The sequence below is a fragment of the Leucoraja erinacea genome, chromosome 14, assembly GCF_028641065.1.
Source record: "Leucoraja erinacea ecotype New England chromosome 14, Leri_hhj_1, whole genome shotgun sequence".
NCBI classification, from domain to species: domain Eukaryota; kingdom Metazoa; phylum Chordata; class Chondrichthyes; order Rajiformes; family Rajidae; genus Leucoraja; species Leucoraja erinaceus.
In genome coordinates this window covers 19,460,682-19,477,954 of record NC_073390.1, presented here as the reverse complement: position 1 = coordinate 19,477,954, position 17,273 = coordinate 19,460,682, and the positions used below count along the sequence as shown (strand labels likewise).

The following is a 17,273-nucleotide window of genomic DNA, read 5'->3' as shown; positions in this document are numbered from 1 at the left end:
AGTTGAGCTCTGTTTACCACTCTGACTGTGTACCGGATAACAAAGGCATGGGTGTTTCCTCTGTACTTGCGAGGTACCTGTTTAACAAGGTGTTACCTCAGAGGAGTGGAACATGAGAAACTTGCTGTTAGCCCTTAAGACTTCTTGACATTGATCCATTGAGAAGTGCACTGCTGTGGTTAATAACTAATAAAGCCGCCACTGGCATTGGCATTTGTCCAGGGCTGACCTAGTGATTTCAGGAACTGAAATGCTGATCTTCTGGACCTTTGAGCAAATTGGAAGGAAAATCATCAAGGCGTTGAAAACAATTGATTCATTTCATTTTATTCAAATAGACTCGTAGAATCATAAAATCATGCAGCACGGAAACAGGACCTTCGGCCCAACTCGTGCATGCTTATTAAGATGCACCATCTAAGCCATTTGCCTGTGTTGGGCCTTTATTTCTGGAAACCATTCTATTCTAAGTGTATTTTAAATACTTCTTCCAAAAGTTATTGATAATGGTTGATAGACTGAGGGTCCAATTGAGTAAAGTGCGGTGATATTTCTCTTTTGGCATTGCATTGTGAGGTAGGACATGTTGGGCAACAAATCATAGGAGTTATGGGGTGGGATCGTTGGACACTTAGTTTAGTTTAGTTTAGAGATACAACATGGAAACGTGCCCTTCAGCCCACTGAGTCCGTGTCGACCAGCCATCCCCGCACACCAACACTACCCCACAAACACCTGGGATAATTTTACATTTGCACCAAGCCAATTAACCTACAAACCTGTATGTCTTTGGAGTGTGGGAGGAAACTGAAGTTCTCGGAGAAAACCGACGCCGGTCACGGACAGAACACACACACTCCGTACACACAAGCATCCGTAGTCAGTATCGAAACCGGGTCTCTGACGCTGTAAGGCAATAGCTCTACCGATGCGCCTCCCTGCCGCCCATGCAGTTGATAACACCCTAGGACAGGGACTCCCAACCTTTTTCATTCCATTTACCCCTGGCAACTTTAATAGCACATAACAATGTTATTTCACTTATTTATGAACAACTAATGATGAACAGATATCGGTATATCAGAACCAAACACAGTCAGTCAGTGAGAAAAAATGTGTACAAGTCCATAATCAACAAATTTACCCCCTGGGTAGGCGAAATTTACCCCTGTGTGTAACTTTATCCCAGGTTGGGAACCCTTGCCCTAGGAGTACATTTTACTCGGGATGGCACGTAAGCCAGTGGGTAAAACTATGTCATGCTGAATTTGTTTCCGAATACCCTGGATGAAAGTACTGCTAAATATATTACTGATCCTTGAAGCGCTAGATCATTCCAGAACAGATATCTGACCAATACCAAGAGGTAGATTTCCAAGAAGTCCAACACTGTCCAGCACAAAGCAGCCTGATGACCTGCATCCTATCCACCAACTAATGAACAAACAAGAAACTGCAGATGCTGGTTTCCAACAAAATGACACAGTGTTGGAATAAAGGGGCTGTCCCACTTGGGTGACCTAATTGGCGAGTTTAGAAGAGTTTTAAAAAATGACCTTGAAGACCTTCTTTGACTATGTAGAAGATCTCCTTCGACCTCCTTCAACTATGTAGAAGACTAGCTACAACAAGCTACGACTAGCTACGATTAACTTCGGGAAAATTGGACACCGAAGAGTGGAGAGTGAAGACGACCTCCTTCGATCTCCTTCGACCTCCCTTCGACTATAATGAAGACTAACTATGACTGCCTTCGACTACCTTCGACTACTCTCGATTACCTACGACTCACATTCCGACCTACTGCGACCTACTACGACTAAACCTACGAGTAAAAAAGTATTGATTTTTTCCATGGCGACCATTTTTTAACTCTCGTGCATTTTTTAACATATTGAAAAAAACGCCGCGACCTAGCTGAGGTCTCGAGTACGCGGAGACCACTCTCGAGCATGAAGGAGAGTTACAAAGACCTCCTACGACCTCGTGTCGACCATGCTGCGAGTATGAGTCGAGGGAAAACTCGCCAGAACTTGCGGATTAGGTCGCCCAAGTGGGACAGGCTCTTAACTGGAGTAGCTGGAGGTCAGTCAGCATCCTTGGAGAACATTGGTAGGTGAAGTTTCGGGTTGGGACTCTTTCCCTCAGTCTGAAGAAAGTTCCCGACCCGAAACGTCACCAATCCTTTTTCTCCAGAGATGCTGCCTGAGTCGCTGAGTTACTCCAGCTCTGTGTGACTATCTCCCTACACTTTGAATTGTGGAGTGCGGAGGGTCATGCCTGTTGTATCTCTCTTTGGACTGAGGTTGCTCTACAACTCTGGGGGAAAGATTTCAGCCACTGGGAGAAGGTGGCTGAGGGGGTGCCCTGTGACAGAGAGAACACTCGGTGATTACAATAACCCAGACATCTTCCTTTCTTGAAGATGGTTGGGATTAAAAACATTTCCAAAATCCCCTGGCATGTCCCCCTCTTCCCATATGTGGCGAGATTAGTTTAGTTTAGTTTTAATTTAGAGATACAGCATGGAAACAGGCCCTTTGGCCCACTGAGTCCACACTGACCATTAATCACCCCGTACACCAGTTATCCAACTACACACTATGGGACAATTTACAGAGGCCAATTAACCTTCAAATCCACATGTCGTTGAGAGCAACCGGAGAAAACCCATGCAGTCACAGGGAGAACATGCAAACTCCATGGACCACACCTGAGATCAGGATGGAATCTGGGTCTCTGGCACTGGATGATGAAATAATTTGTACCTGAAACATTTGACTGCCATGTTTTAGAACCTCAGCAAGAATCCCGACTGATATAGAAATCCAATTTCTTCTGAGCTGTTGAACATTTAGCTTTTCCAAACTGCTTATCAGCACAGCACAGCACAGTGGAGCAGCGGTAGAGTTGCTGCCTTACAGCACCAGAGTCCTGAGTTCGATCCTGCCTATGGGTGCTGTCTTTGTGGAGTTTGTACGTTCTCCCTGAAACCGCCTTGGTGCTGTGGTTTCCTTCCACACTCCAAAGATGTGCGGGTTGGTAGGTTAATTGGCTTTGGTAAAATTGTAAACTATCCCTCGTGTGTAGGATAGAACTAATGTACGGGGTGATCGTTGGTCAGCGTAGGCTGGATGGGCTGAAGGGCCTGTTTCTATGCTGTTTCTCTAAACTCTAAACTCGAATATGGTGATGTCAAGATTGTATAAGCCTAAATTTTGGACTTTGATTAAAAAGATTGAAATCTGGGCAGTGGGTAATAATTGGGCTACAATTAGGTTCTTTACTTTTCTGTAATCACAGGCAAACACAGTAGCAGTGAAATCAACATGCAGCCTCCTTGTGTCCTCCAGGCCACACAATATAAGTCCCCAATACAACAATTGTGGGTAGGGACCAAATTCAACGTGGGGAGAGACTGACTCACCAAAATCCCACATAATAATAAAGATATAATTATCAGTTATACAATGATAGCCATAGCAATAATTTTGTTTCTTATTATTGTCACGTGTGCCGAGGTTTAGTGAAAAGCTTTTTTGTTGCACGCTATCCAGCCAGCGAGTAGGCTATACATAATTACAATCAAGCCATCCACAGTGTACAGATATAGGTGAATGGGTATAACCTTTAGTGCAAGATTGTGTAAGATAGAACATCGACACAAAGTAGAAGGTAATTGCAGATGAGGGTATATACCAGAGATAGACACAAAGAGCTGCAGCAACCCAGCGGGCCTGGAAGCATGTCTGGAGAAAAAGGATGGGTAACGTTTCGGGTCGGGACCCTTCTTCAGACCCGACCCGAAACGTCATCTATCCTTTATCTCCAGAGATGCTGCCTGGCCCACTGAGATACTCCAGCTCTTTGTGTCTATCTTCGGTATATACCCGCATCTGTAGTTCCTTTCTGCAGATTAAGATTACAATTATCTTGAATATTGTGTTGATGAACCATCCTCTGCGGCCTCAAGTAAAAGTGAACAGATCTTATGCCACTACTTTGAGAATGAATAGGTTTGCCTTGTGTCTAGGCCAGGATCAAGCATGGGTGATCAGGAGTGGTCAAGCATGATCACTCATAATCCTCAGCTTTACGGCACTGTGGGATGTTCTGGAAGGGATGGGAATCACACAAGCATTCTCTTTCTATATGGTCACATTGCTGTTTATGGGACCTTGTTGTGTGCAGTTCACCAGCTGTATTTCCTACCTGACCCCAGTGCTATGGGACCTGGGGCCACTGTTTAAATGTGATGCTTTTATGGGGATGGGGCCAAACAAATTGTCTCTGTCCAGCCAGTCAGCTTGTGTTCCCGTAAGTGCTGTGATTGTTTGCCAAAAGAACTGGAAACCAGAGTAAATATTAACAAAGGCTTGTAATTTGAGCGTTCTTCCCTCTCCTGGGGCTCAAATCATTGCGCTGCCAATCTCTGTGTCTGCCTGTCCAACAAGTGCTCAAAGCTGCCTCTTGCATGTAGTCTCCCAGCAATAAATTGTTTCCAAATGTAGGTTCAATTCTGGGGCTGTGGTGAAGAAATAGAGAATGCACTAGCTGGTCTTGTTTTTTCAGACGTGTTGCTTCTTTCCCCTCTTCGTGCCAAAGCAACTGAATGTTCTGTACAGATGCTCGGCGGAACACTTTTTAAATGCTTTCTAAAGGTTTTTTTTTTAACATTAAGATTTATTATGAACAGGAGTGGATTGTTTGAAAGGAGCATAGGATCAAGTGTAACCCTTTAATCTCCAGAGTCTGCTACATGTGGAAGAGAGTCCAAAAATATCACCACCCTACGTGTGCAGAAGTATTTCCTCACTTCGTATGGCATAAGATCATTAGGCCATTCGGCCTATCGAGTCTGCTCCGCACTTTGCTCCTACAAGATACTAGCACTCATTTTTAAGTGCGACACAAAGAACTACAGATGCAGTTTGAGCAAAACACTAAGTGCTGGAGTAACTCAGCAGGTCAGGCGTATCTATGGAGGGAATGGATTGGTGATGTTTTGGGTTGGGACCCTTCTTCAGAATTATGTTTATCCTTCCATCCAAAATTCCCCACTACAGAGTAATCATATCTCTTCTTCTATCCTGTCCACGTTTATTTTGAGAACACACCCATTACCATTCTAAGTTTCAGAGCTACAACCCTCGTTTAGTGTAATCTGTAGTTGCCATTTAGCCCTTGGAGACTGGCAGCATTCAGGTAGACTATTATTCTGTGACTACACTTCACTCCTCCCTCTCCCACTCTCCTGTCTCCCAGAGATATGTTTATCCTTCCCAAAGTTCTGGTCTAGAATGTCTCATGGTGCTTCCAGTGCAGTCTAATCAGGTAGTGTTGCTTCTAGACTCTGGGCCTCAATCATGTTGTCCAGATTTTAATAACCAGCTTTCTATTGGGCTTAATGATAACTTTCTGCACCCTCTCGTGCCTTATTAATGCTCTCTCTACAAGGAGCCATAAATCTCTCTGGAACTCCATTGTTTCCACAGTAGAAAGTAACCGTCCCATCCTTTTGCGATGAAACGTGCGTGACTTCACGCTTGACCACAGCTGAATCTATCTGACGCATTGTTGTCCACTCACTTAAACTATTAATAACTCTTTGTCGATTTATGCGTCCAAGTGTCCCTGCTTAAAATGTCGCCTCTCCTGTCAATGACAAACTAAGACACATGGCTTTCCATTCCATTATCAAAAAAATTAGAAATAGAGTCATGGAGTGATACAGCATGGAAGCTGCTTACTCATGCCGACCAAGGTTCCCCGTCTACACTCACATTCAAAAATAACCTCTATTCAGAATAATAAAAACATACAAAACAAAAACTGTGCAAAATCTTTTCACACATTCTCAGAGTCTACACATTTCATAGTCTAATTTTGTAGTGTCATACTCAGTGGTACCTATCTTTAAACAAAACACCCTTGTCACTTGTGATAGAGTTGCTGCCTTACAGCGCCAGAGACAGTTCGATCCTGACTACGGGTGCTGTCTGTATGGAGTTTGTATGTTCTCCCCAAGACTTGAGTGGGTTTTCTCCAAGAACTCCGGTTTCCTTCAACGCTCCAAAGACGTACAAGTTTGTAGGTTAATTGGCTTTGGTAACATTGTAAATTGTCCCTCGTGTGCGTGGGATAGTGCTAGTGTGCGGAGATCGCTGGTTGGTGCGGACTCAATGGGTCGAGGGGCTGGTTTCTGCACTGTATCTCTGAAACTAAAACAAAAATTCAAACTCATGTGGCCTCCATTCCCTTGTTTGTGGCATCTCCTCCACAATGACACACAAGCTATGTACTTGTTGAGCCTGGAAGACTTGCTGCAGCCTAAATTGCTATAATGTTACATGGTTGAGACCAGCCACAATCACATGGCTCTCCTGTCCAATCTGACCACGCTGTGAACATTCACAGATGGAGCGAGAACAGAGTGTTCCATTGTGAAAGATAAATTATTATTGAGACGGGGACAGGCAAGGGAATGGAGGGAGATCTGTTGGACAGCCAGATGTCCTCTCGGGACCATGATTATATTTTCCACAGTGGGAGAGGAGCAGGAAGTGATGGTGTGTTCTTGTGGCTCATCTGGCACATGCTCCTGTATCTATCCAAGTAGTCAGAGAGATTGATACCCAATCACTGCCAATCCTTACAAGGCCCCTGCTACCTCTACACAGTAAACCCTCGATTTGACGGTCCTCTTTATAACAGATTTCAGTTATAGTGGACAGATGTGCCGAACCTCTCCGCTGACGCTACCCCCAACACGCACTGACTCTCTGGCCACTTCCAGGCCAGTCATCCGACAACACCTCTGGTCTGCACCGTCTCCCCGGCCCACACACCCTCCTCAACCTCGCCTGTCGCCACCGCCTGTATTGTTGTATTGAGACCTTGGTGTTTTGTATCTTAGGGCAGGTAAGGCTTAGGTTCAATGTTTCCGCCTGAAGAAAGGCACCTCTGTCAGTAGTTTTGGCTCACCCTAAATTTTAATGTTGGGTCTCTACACATGAAATGCTAATTTATTTCACTCGGTTATAGCAAACAATCTGTCAATAACGGACACCATTCCCCCTGCTATGGTCTGTTATAACGAGGGTTTACTGTAGTATTTTTGTAGAGTTGACCAATGAGCTTGGGGTATATGTAATATACTTCATGCTAATTTAGAAGGAAAGATTGCGTTAACATATGATGAGCGTTTGACGGCACTGGGCCTGTACTCGGTGGAGTGTAGACGGATGAGGGAGGATCACATTGAAACTTATCGAATAGTGAAGCTTACCGAACATTATCTGAATGGTGTCAGATTGGGAAAAGGGGAGATGCAATGAGACCCGGGTGTCCTTGTACATCAGTCACTGAAAGTAAGCATGCAGTTACAGCAGGCAGTGAAGAAAGCAAATGGCATGTTGGCCTTCATAGTGAGAGGATTTGAGTATAGGAGCAAGGAGGTCCTATTGCAGTTGTACAGGACCCTGGTGAGACCACACCTGGAGCATTGTGTGCAGTTTTGGTCTACTAATTTGAGAAAGGCCATTCTTGCTATTGAGGGAGTGCAGCACCCGGGGCGGTGGGGCTGACATATGATGAAAGAATGGGCCGACTGGGCTTGTATTCACTGGAATTTAGATGGATGAGAGGGGATCTTATAGAAACATGTAAAATTCTTAAGGGATTGGACAGGCTAGATGAAGGAAAAATGTTCCCGATGTTGGGGGAGTCCAGAACCAGCGGTCACAGTTTAAGAATAAGGGGTAGGCCATTTAGGACGGAGATGAGGGAGAAACTTTTTCGCCTTCATTTGTGAATCTGAGGAATCAGTGGAGGTCAATTCACTGGATATATTCGAGAGTTAGATATTGCTCATAAGGCTAACGGAGTCAAGGGATATGGGGAGAAAGGAACGGGGTACTGATTTTGGATGATCAGCCATAATCATATTGGAATGACAGTGCTGGCTCAAGGGGCCGAATGGCCTACTCGTGCACCTATTTTCGATGTTTCTATGTGAAAGGCTGGAAGAGTGAATGTGGAGAGGATGTTTCCACTAATGGGAGAGTCTAGGATCAGAGGGCACAGCCTCAGAATAAAAATACTTACCTTTAGGAAGATGTGGAGGAATTCTTCAGTCAGAAAGTGGGAAATCTGTGGAAATTATTGCCACATCCAGGTCAATGGATATTTTTAAGGCGAGTTTGACAGATTCTTAATTAGTAATTTAGATCAGCCATGATTGAATGGAGGGGTAGACATGATGGGCCGAATGGCCTAATTCAGCTCCTTTAACATATGAATTTATGAACTTATAATAGTGTACCACTGAATGCAAAGGCTTCCCAGAGAGGAATGGGTGAAATTTGTGGATTATCTGTAGCATTTTTGTTTTACTTTACTAGCTTGCTGTTTCCTCTTGAGAAAGTGCTCCCAATTTTTTTTTCTTTTAATCGGAGGGTGTTGGGCTTAAGGGCCATATTGAGAACCAGAATGAGCGATTTTTAACTCCTGAAGTATAATATTAAGCGGGTGGACTAATTGGCCTAGATGGTCCCGGTTCAAGGCAGTACAGTTCAGGGCGCTGATGCAAGTAAGAATTTCATTGTTCTGTTTTGGGACTCTTGACTCTTAACTCTTGACGTAGACTCAGACAGCAGACAAAAACATAAATCATACAAAACAGTAAATAGAAGATACAGTAAATAGCAAAAACAGGATATTAGTGCAAAAATGCACAATGAGAAAAACGAGTTCATGGTGGTGCAAGAGGTGGTCCGCAGTGTTCCTTTGCTCCGTTGGGGTTAGATCATTTATACAATTGTGCGTGAAATTATTTTCACATATATTACACATGCAGGCACCGCCATTATTCAGAGTCCAAAGTCCGGTCCGCCAGCAGGTTCAGCGCACTTGAGCAGTTCCCGCGAACCGACCCTCTCCTCTCTTCACCCAGCCATCTTGCAGGTGCCTCCTGCAGCTGACCTTGAAGGTGCTGGGGGCTTTACCCCTGTTCCCTTTCCTACCGGCCCTTGCTCCTCACGCCCGATGCCTCCAGCTCCCTCCCGGTTACGGCCGTCCGATGAGTCTTCAGCTGGCTTTCCGGTCCTGCCGACCGATGAGATTTCGGACGGGTTCCCGGCTATTCCGTCCAACAAGCCTTCGTGTGGGTCCCCGACGACCGACAAGCCTTTTGGCGAGCTCCCAGTCCTGTTGACCCACGAGCCTTAAGGCGAGGTACCTCTGACCGAGGAGCCTTCGGGCAAGGTCCCGCCGACCAACAAACCTTCCGGGCGTGCACTGCCGCACCTCACGAAGCCTCCGCCGCGCGGCACCTCGGTAAGGTCGAGTTAAGCGGGTTGGTCAAGAAGGGGATGATTGTGGGGAAGTAGCTGTTCCTGGCCATGGTGCCATTGGTCTTAAGGCTTCTCTACCGCCCACGTGATGGCCACATGTATAAACTCTCTCTCATGCTGGTCTACGATCGGTGTGGTATGCAAAGAGTTGAAATGCACTATTTGCCAATAGTTATGGGAAGTTTAAAGAAGAGGAGATTCCTGTTTACCCTGTTCTGCAAGTAAGGAGGAAGCTCGGCATGGATGACCGGTAGAGATGGCAAAGCGAGATTCTTACTTAGGAAGTTTAGGTTCAGGTTGATGAACTGGAAACGCCGGCTGCCGATCTGACCTACAGGTCAGTAGGTTTTAAGGATCTGTTTTATGAGAGGAAAATAAAGGTTCATGGAGGGATTTCTGAAGCTTTCGACCATGGCTGCTGTTAAAATTCCTGGTTCAGTTTTCCATTGAAGGTAGACACAAAATGCTGGAGTAACTCAGTGGGTCAGGCAGTATCTTTGGAGAAAAGGAATAGGTGACATTTTGGGGCGAGACCCTTCATTCTACTCAGTTTTCCATTGGTGTTTTACCCAGATTTCTCCAAAATCCATTAACTACTTGGTAATTGTTGTGGTAAGTGAATCAATTGTGCTTTATTTCAATGGTGCTTTAGTTGCCACATGTGTAACTACGTAGTGAAATTCTTTTTTTCATATTTACACATGCAGGCGCCACCATATTTAGCCGCCATTTCCACGTCCAAAGTCCGCTAACACGTGGAATCATGGAGCACGGTTACAGGCCCTTCGGCCCAGCAAGTCCATGCTGACAAGCAGCCATTTATACCAATCATACATTAATTCCATTTTATCCTCCTTCATTCGCCATTGATTCTACCATTCCAATGCACACTCGGGACAATTTACAGTGGGTAATTAATATACCTCCATATGGTGTGCAGGAGGAGACCAGAGCATCCAGAGGAAGCCCACGCCATCACAGATAAATGTGCAAAATCCACACAGACAGCACCCGAGGTCAGGATTGAACCTGGGTCTTCAGCGCTGTGAGGCAGCAACTCTGCCGGTTGTGCAACTGCGCCACCCCTAAATGAGGTACCTCATTCACCAACCTCACACGGCACCTTGTTCCCACTTGCCATTCATTGAGGGTGCTGCTCACCCTAAACCTTGCTTACTTTCACTGAGTTGCACACACCTGAGGAACAGGCCCTTCTGCCCAACTTGATCATGCCGACCAAGTTGCCCACCTGAGCTAGGTTGGTCCCATTTGCCTGCATTTGGCCCAAGCCCTCTAAACCCTTCCTATCCATGAAGCAGCATGATTATGTTGTGATTAAACTGTTTCTCAATGCTCCAGTGACCCAGGTTTGTTCCTGCACCCCACCCTCCTGGTGCTGCCTGTATCTAGTTTACACATTCTCTCTGCTACCACATAATTTCCACAGGATGCTTCCAAAGCTGTGTTGTCAGTTTAATTGGCTTAATATTACAAATGTTGGGTGAATCCAGAACCAGAGACCACAGTTTAAGAATAAGGGGTAGGCCATTTAGAACGGAGATGAGGAAATGCTTTTTCACCCAGAGAGTTGTGAATCTGTGGAATTCTCTGCCTCAGAAGGCAGTGGAGGCCAATTCTCTGCATGCTTTCAAGAGAGAGTTAGATAGAGCTCTTAAAGATAGCAGAGTCAGGAGATATGGCGAGAAGGCAGGAACGGGGTACTGATTGTGGATGTTCAGCCATGATCACATTAAATGGCGGTGCTGGCTCGAAGGGCTGAATGGCCTACTCCTGCACCTATTGTCTATTGTCAATTGTCTATTGTCTCTAAATTATCTCCTAGTATATGTGGGTTAGGAGGATTGGAGGGGAGTTGGTAAACAAATAAGAATAGGTTGCAGAGAACTAGATATTTGGGATTATTCTATGAACCAGTGTAGACAGTGCTGGTTTGTAATATTTGTTGCCATTGTGCTGCCCCAATTGATTGTAAGATACAGCGTGGAAGCAAGCTATTCTGTCCTCTGATTCCATGCTGACCATTGATCACCTGTTCACACTAGTTCTATGTTATCCCGCTTCCACGTCTGCTCCCTACACACTAGGGATATTTTACAGAGGCCAATTAAATGTGGGGAATCTGCGGTGGTGGATGTTTATGTTAACTTTTATGTAGTTGTGTGTCTTGTTGCTTTTTTTAGTATGGCTGTATGGTAAATCAAATCTCACTGTACACGTGACAATAAAAGACCTTTGAACCTGAGGTGAGGATTGAACCGAGTCTCAGGGGCTGTGAGTCGGCAGCTCTACCTATTGTGCAGGTGGGATGCTTGCCAAGGGACATTTTCAGGCCAACAAGGTCTTCCTGGTTCGGGGCTGGACTGGGATTCCTGCCAGAAATATGAATGACATACTCACCTTCCAAGACGATCCCATTATCCTCCCGCCCTCTCCTCCCCCATTGCTTCCCATTCTCCACTCCACCCCCACTGACCCCTTTTATCTGGCCATGTGACTCCACCTCACCTCACTGAAGATGATGATCTCCCCCTCCCTTTAATACTTGTTTCTCATCACCCTTCAGTCCTTATGGACCAAAGATCTGTTTGCCTTGACCTTGAAAGTATTCAATGACTCAGCCTCCATAATTCTTCCAAAGTGTCACAATCCTTACATGAAGTTCCTCCTTAACGCTGTCTTAAGAGCACAATCAATTACTCTGAGGCTTATGTCCACATTTTGCGAATTCCCAACTGCCTCATTAAGTCCCATCCAAATCTTCTTTGCTGCAATAAAACCATTCTTGCTTTTCCTAAACTTCCATCAGTATTGGCCCCAACCTTTCTCCATAAACAAAGGAATTCTTCATCCAAGGAATTCAGTTTAGAGATACAGCATGGAAACAGACCCTTCGGCCCACCAAGTCCATCCTGACCATCGATCACCCGTTCGCACTAGTTCTATGTTATCAAATATTTTCATCAACTCCCTACACTCAAGATGGAATTTACAGAGGCCAATTAACCTACAAACCTGCCCGTCTTTGGGACATGGGAGGAAGTCTCTAGCGCTGTGAGGCAGCAGCACTACCAGCTGTACCACAGTGCTGCCGTGAATTAATCCAGTGAATATTCTCTGAACGACCTCCAATATCCTTCCTTAAGTGTGGAGACCAGAATTTTACACTGTACTCCAAGTGCGATCACACAATTGCCATGTATAGTTGTAGCCAGACTTTCCTACCTGCCTGCGCCATTTCCTTTGTAACATCCCATTTGCTTTCATAATTTGTTTGCTGTAACTTGAAGCTAAAATATTATTTTGCCATTTTAACTGAATGAGTTGTGCTGTGCTGGAAGCAATATTTCACGTTTGACTCTCTGAGGGATGGCTGGTGGCCACAACCTTCAGGGCAAACACATCTCATCACTCACAGAGCACAGCTGACAGCATGCAGAGGCCAATTAGTCTACTAACCCACACATCTTTGAGATGTAGGAGGAAACTGGAGTACCCGGGAGGGGAGAGGTTGAACGAAAATCATGGGTCACAGGGAGAACGTGCAAACGCCACACAGGCAGCACTGGAGATCAGATTTGAAACTGCAAGCACCACACACCACAGCTCCATAAGACCCCAAGAAATTGCAGAGAGTTATGGGCAAAACCCAGACCATCACATAAACCAACCTCCCTTCCATTGACTCCATCTACACTTCACGCTACCTTGGCAAGACCACCAGCATAATCAAGGACGAGTCTCACTCCAGTCACCTCCTCTTCTCCACTCTCCCATCAGGCAAGAGGTACAGAATTTTGAAAATGAACACCTCCAGATTCAGGAACAGTTTCTTCCCACATGTTGTCAGGCAACTGTCACCAACTAGAGAGCGGTCCTGACCTATCATCTACCTCATTGGAGACCCTTGGACTATCTTTAATTGGACTTTACTGAGCTTTAAATTGCACTAAACATTATTTCCTTAACCCTGCACTGTACACAGTGGGCGGCTCGATTGTAATCATGTATAGTCTTTCAGCTGCATGCAACAAAAAGGCTGTTCACTGTACTTTTTTCAATCATTTACCTCGACGGAGATGTGATTTATTCCCGTATCGTATCTCAGTCCCCACTGCGGCCTAACATCGTGGAGTGGCGCGGCCTTTCCTGGAGACTGACCCAGCGCTTTAACCGCGGGCCTGTGGACTTACCTTCGTGGAGCTTGTGATCCCTTTGCCGGGGACCGACTGTGAAGAGCTCCAATCGCGGGCCTGTGGACTTTAACATCGTGGAGCCCGCGGTCCCTGGTTAGAGACCGATTCGGGAGCTCCAAGCCGCGGAGAGTTTCAACTGACCCGATGAGGGAGTTTCGATCACCCCGACGCGAGGGCTTCGGATCGCCGGCTGCGGGAGCTTTGATCGCCCTGACTGCAGATGGTTCGGCAGCCCCGACCGTGCGAGAATAAAGAGGGAGAAGATTGGACTTTGTTACCTTCCATCACTGTGAGGAATGTGGGGAGCCGCTGTGGTGGATGTTTATGTTAATTTTATTTTAAGTGACTGTGTGTCTTGTTGCTTTTCACTTGGTATGGCTGAATGGTAACTCAAATTTCACTGCACCTTAATTGGTACATGTGGCAATAAACTGACCTTGAAACCTTGGTACACGTGACTGAACTAAAACTAAAACTAAAATGTATTTACAGACACACACACACACACATACAGGCACACGCACACACGTGCACAAACAGATGTGCTCTAGTCCTCATATGCCATTACTCCCTCACCCCACCTACTGAAATCCCACTCTCCTTTCAGCCTACTCTTTGCCTAGTTCACCTTACACCAGGGATGCACACACTCCAGCCTTGCTGAAGGCAATTCACAGCACAGCATTTGGCCATTGGCCTAACCTGTTGCTCCTGGCTCTTCCAGATGCTCCCGGAAGTAATTTTAATTCCTGGAGATTCCCGGTCAATCCTGGAAGCACATCAGCCAGATTCCTGCCTTTGTTGTGGATAGATTGGGAGCATAAGAGGGGGCAGATTATACATTGACAAGAGAGGCCATAAACAGCACGGTTAGTCCATTCCGAGGGATAGTCACCCAGGATGGTGACGTAACACCTGTTTTTATCTTGCACTGCGTGGAGCATTTTCTTTTATTCATTTACAAGCTGCAGGTAAAAAACAATTCATGCCCATCCCTAATTCCACTTGACAAGTTGTTGGTAAACTTCCTCCCTGCGAGGACACTCCTGTGAAAGGTCCAACATTGCACAGACACAGGCCCTTTGACTCATCTTGTTCATGTCGCCCATTTTAAGCTAGTCCCATTTGACCGCACAAATGCAAGGCTGATCTTGCAACTCCGACCCAGTGTCACGGCCAGAACAACGGGCCTCTATGGTAAAGTTAAGACTCTATATTAATCACAACTATGGACTTGAATCACATAAAATGATGCCAGAAACATGGCGACTCTTGAACACTGCCTCAGTGTAATCTACTATTCTTGTACTTTTGTACTTAAGTATGATTGTGGCTATGTATAGTAAAATATTTTACTGAACCCTATGCAAAAAAGGAATTTTGCTGTAGCTAGGTATATGTGCAATAAGTGGAAACAAGGAACTGCAGATGCTGGTTCATATCAAAAATAGACGCAAAGTGCTGGAGTAAAGGGCCTGTCCCACTTTCACGACCTAATTCACGACCTCTGCCGAGTTTGCCCTTGACTCATACTCGCAGCATGGTCGTCACGAGGTCGTAGGTAGGTCGTAGGTAGGTCATGATGCTAGTCGTAGGTACTCGTGGCATCAAGTAGGTCGGGGCGTTTTTCTAGCCTGATGAAAAATGTCCACGAGTAAAAAAGGTTGTGAATTAGGTCGTGAAAGTGGGACCGGCCCTTAACACAGCGGGCTCAGGCAGCATCTCGGGAGAACATGGATAGGTGACGTTTCAGGTCAGGACCCTTCTTCAGGCTGATTGTAGGGAGGCGTGGGAAAGGAAGCTGGGAGAGTAGAGAGTATGGTAGATAATAGGTAAACACAGGCAATGGAGTTATTTGATAGACTGATTGTTGGACAAAAGCCAGAGGAGAGGAGACAGGTGTGAGCCTGAGAGGATAAAGAGTTGCGAATCATTAAGCTCATGGATAGAAAAGTTGTGACTTGTACATCACATATAAAAATTATGTGGAATGGGAGGGGGAGGGAGAGGGGGAGGGGGAGAGGAAGGGAAGGGGGCAAAATCTGTGTGAGGTCAGCTAGTTTTCAGGGGAGGGGGTGGGGGAGCACAAAGATATACTGGTTGGTGGATAAATTGCACCTTTTATGTAGGCCAGTGAGTTTAGACTTTTATGCTTTAGCGGTACAGCATGGAAACAGGCCCTTTGGCCCATTGATTCCATGCTGACCAGCAATCGCCCCATACACCAACGTTATCCTACACACTGGGGACAATTTTACAATGGCAGGTGGGAGGATGTAGGCACAAGTACCGTCTGGACTTGGGGAGTGGACTGTCAGATGCTGTATGCTTTGGGGGTGTCCATGAAGTGCTTTTTTGGGACACAAATTAATTTGCAACTTTTGCCAGGGGACCTGTGGCGTTTTTTCTAGCCTGATGAAAAATGTCCACGAGTAAAAAAGGTTGTGAATTAGGTTGTGAAAGTGGGACAGGCCCTTTAGGAAGTTTGGCATGTCACCAACAATTCTTCACAACTTCTACAGATGTGCCGTAGCAAGCATTTTATTAGGATCCATCACAGCATGGTTTGGGAACAGCCTGCAAAAATGTGCAGAGAATTGTGAGTGCAACCCAGACCCTTGGACAAACCAACATCCCTTCCATTGACTCCATCTACACTTCACGCTGCCTCTTCCTCTCCACTCCCTCTTCTCCCCTCTCCCACCGGGCAAGAGGTACAGAAGTTTGAAAACGCCAGATTCAGGGACAGTTTCTTCCCAGCTGTTATCGGGTAACTGAACCATCCTCTCACCAACTAGAGAGCGGTCCTGAGCTATCACCTACCCCATTGGAGCCTTTGAGCTATCTTTAATTGGACTTTACTAGTCTTGCACTAAACGTCATTCCCTTTATCCTGTATCAACACTGTGGACACCTTGATTGTAATCATGTACAGCCTTTTTCACTGACTGGATAGCATGCAACAAAATCTTTTCACTGTAAGCATGCCAATGATAAACTAGCTCTGTTGAAACTCTCTGTACCTCGGTGTAAGTGACAATCGTAATAAACATGACTAAATCTTGATGTTTAGCGAGGGTAGAGTGTAGAGCCACCAGCATAAGGGGACACCATCCTGTTACTCCCCGGTGCATGGTCCAGGGCCTCGTGCTTTCAGCAACTGCAGATGATAATTACGCTACAGTCGGAGTTAACCACTTGCCTTTCTCTCCCCAGTGATGAACCAACAGCAGATGACACCAAACACCACTGTGACCCCCTCCGGCATGCCCTCCCAGAATCCTCGGCTGGCCATGATGAGTCTCTCCAGCGCCTTGACGGTACAGCAGAAACACCAGCAGAAGATGCGGCTCCAGCAAATCCAGATGGAGAAAGAAAGGATCAAGCATCTGCAGCAGGAACTCATGAGACAGGTAGTTATTTATCTTCTCCTGCTGCCATCTTCTCCCCAAGGTCAATGTTAGCGGAACAGGCAGGCTCTTTACCCAGGGTGGCGGAATCAAGAAGCAGAGGACATAGGTTTAAGGTGAGAGGGGAAATATTTTAAAGGAATCGGAGGGGTAACTTTTCACTCAGAAGGTGGTGGGTATGTGGAACGAGCTGCCAAAGGAGGTACAGTGCCCTCCACAATGTTTGGAACCTTTATTAAAATCTGACAATGTGCACTTTAACCACATGTGATTTTTTTCTATTACAAATCACAAAT

General features: G+C 45.8%; 1 protein-coding gene across 3 annotated transcripts in view; it reads left to right on the top strand.

The window, feature by feature from the left end:
• wwtr1 (WW domain containing transcription regulator 1) overlaps window positions 1-17,273 on the top strand; it is a 112,513-nt gene that overhangs the window by 82,978 nt on the left and 12,262 nt on the right. For all 3 annotated transcript variants that reach the window (XR_008724546.1, XM_055645712.1, XM_055645713.1), the window contains one exon: window positions 16,784-16,980. Coding sequence is in view for 2 of the 3 variants with exons in the window: in XM_055645712.1 (XP_055501687.1) it covers window positions 16,784-16,980 (197 nt within the window). In the remaining variant the exon portion in view is untranslated. The remainder of the gene's footprint in view (window positions 1-16,783; window positions 16,981-17,273) is intronic.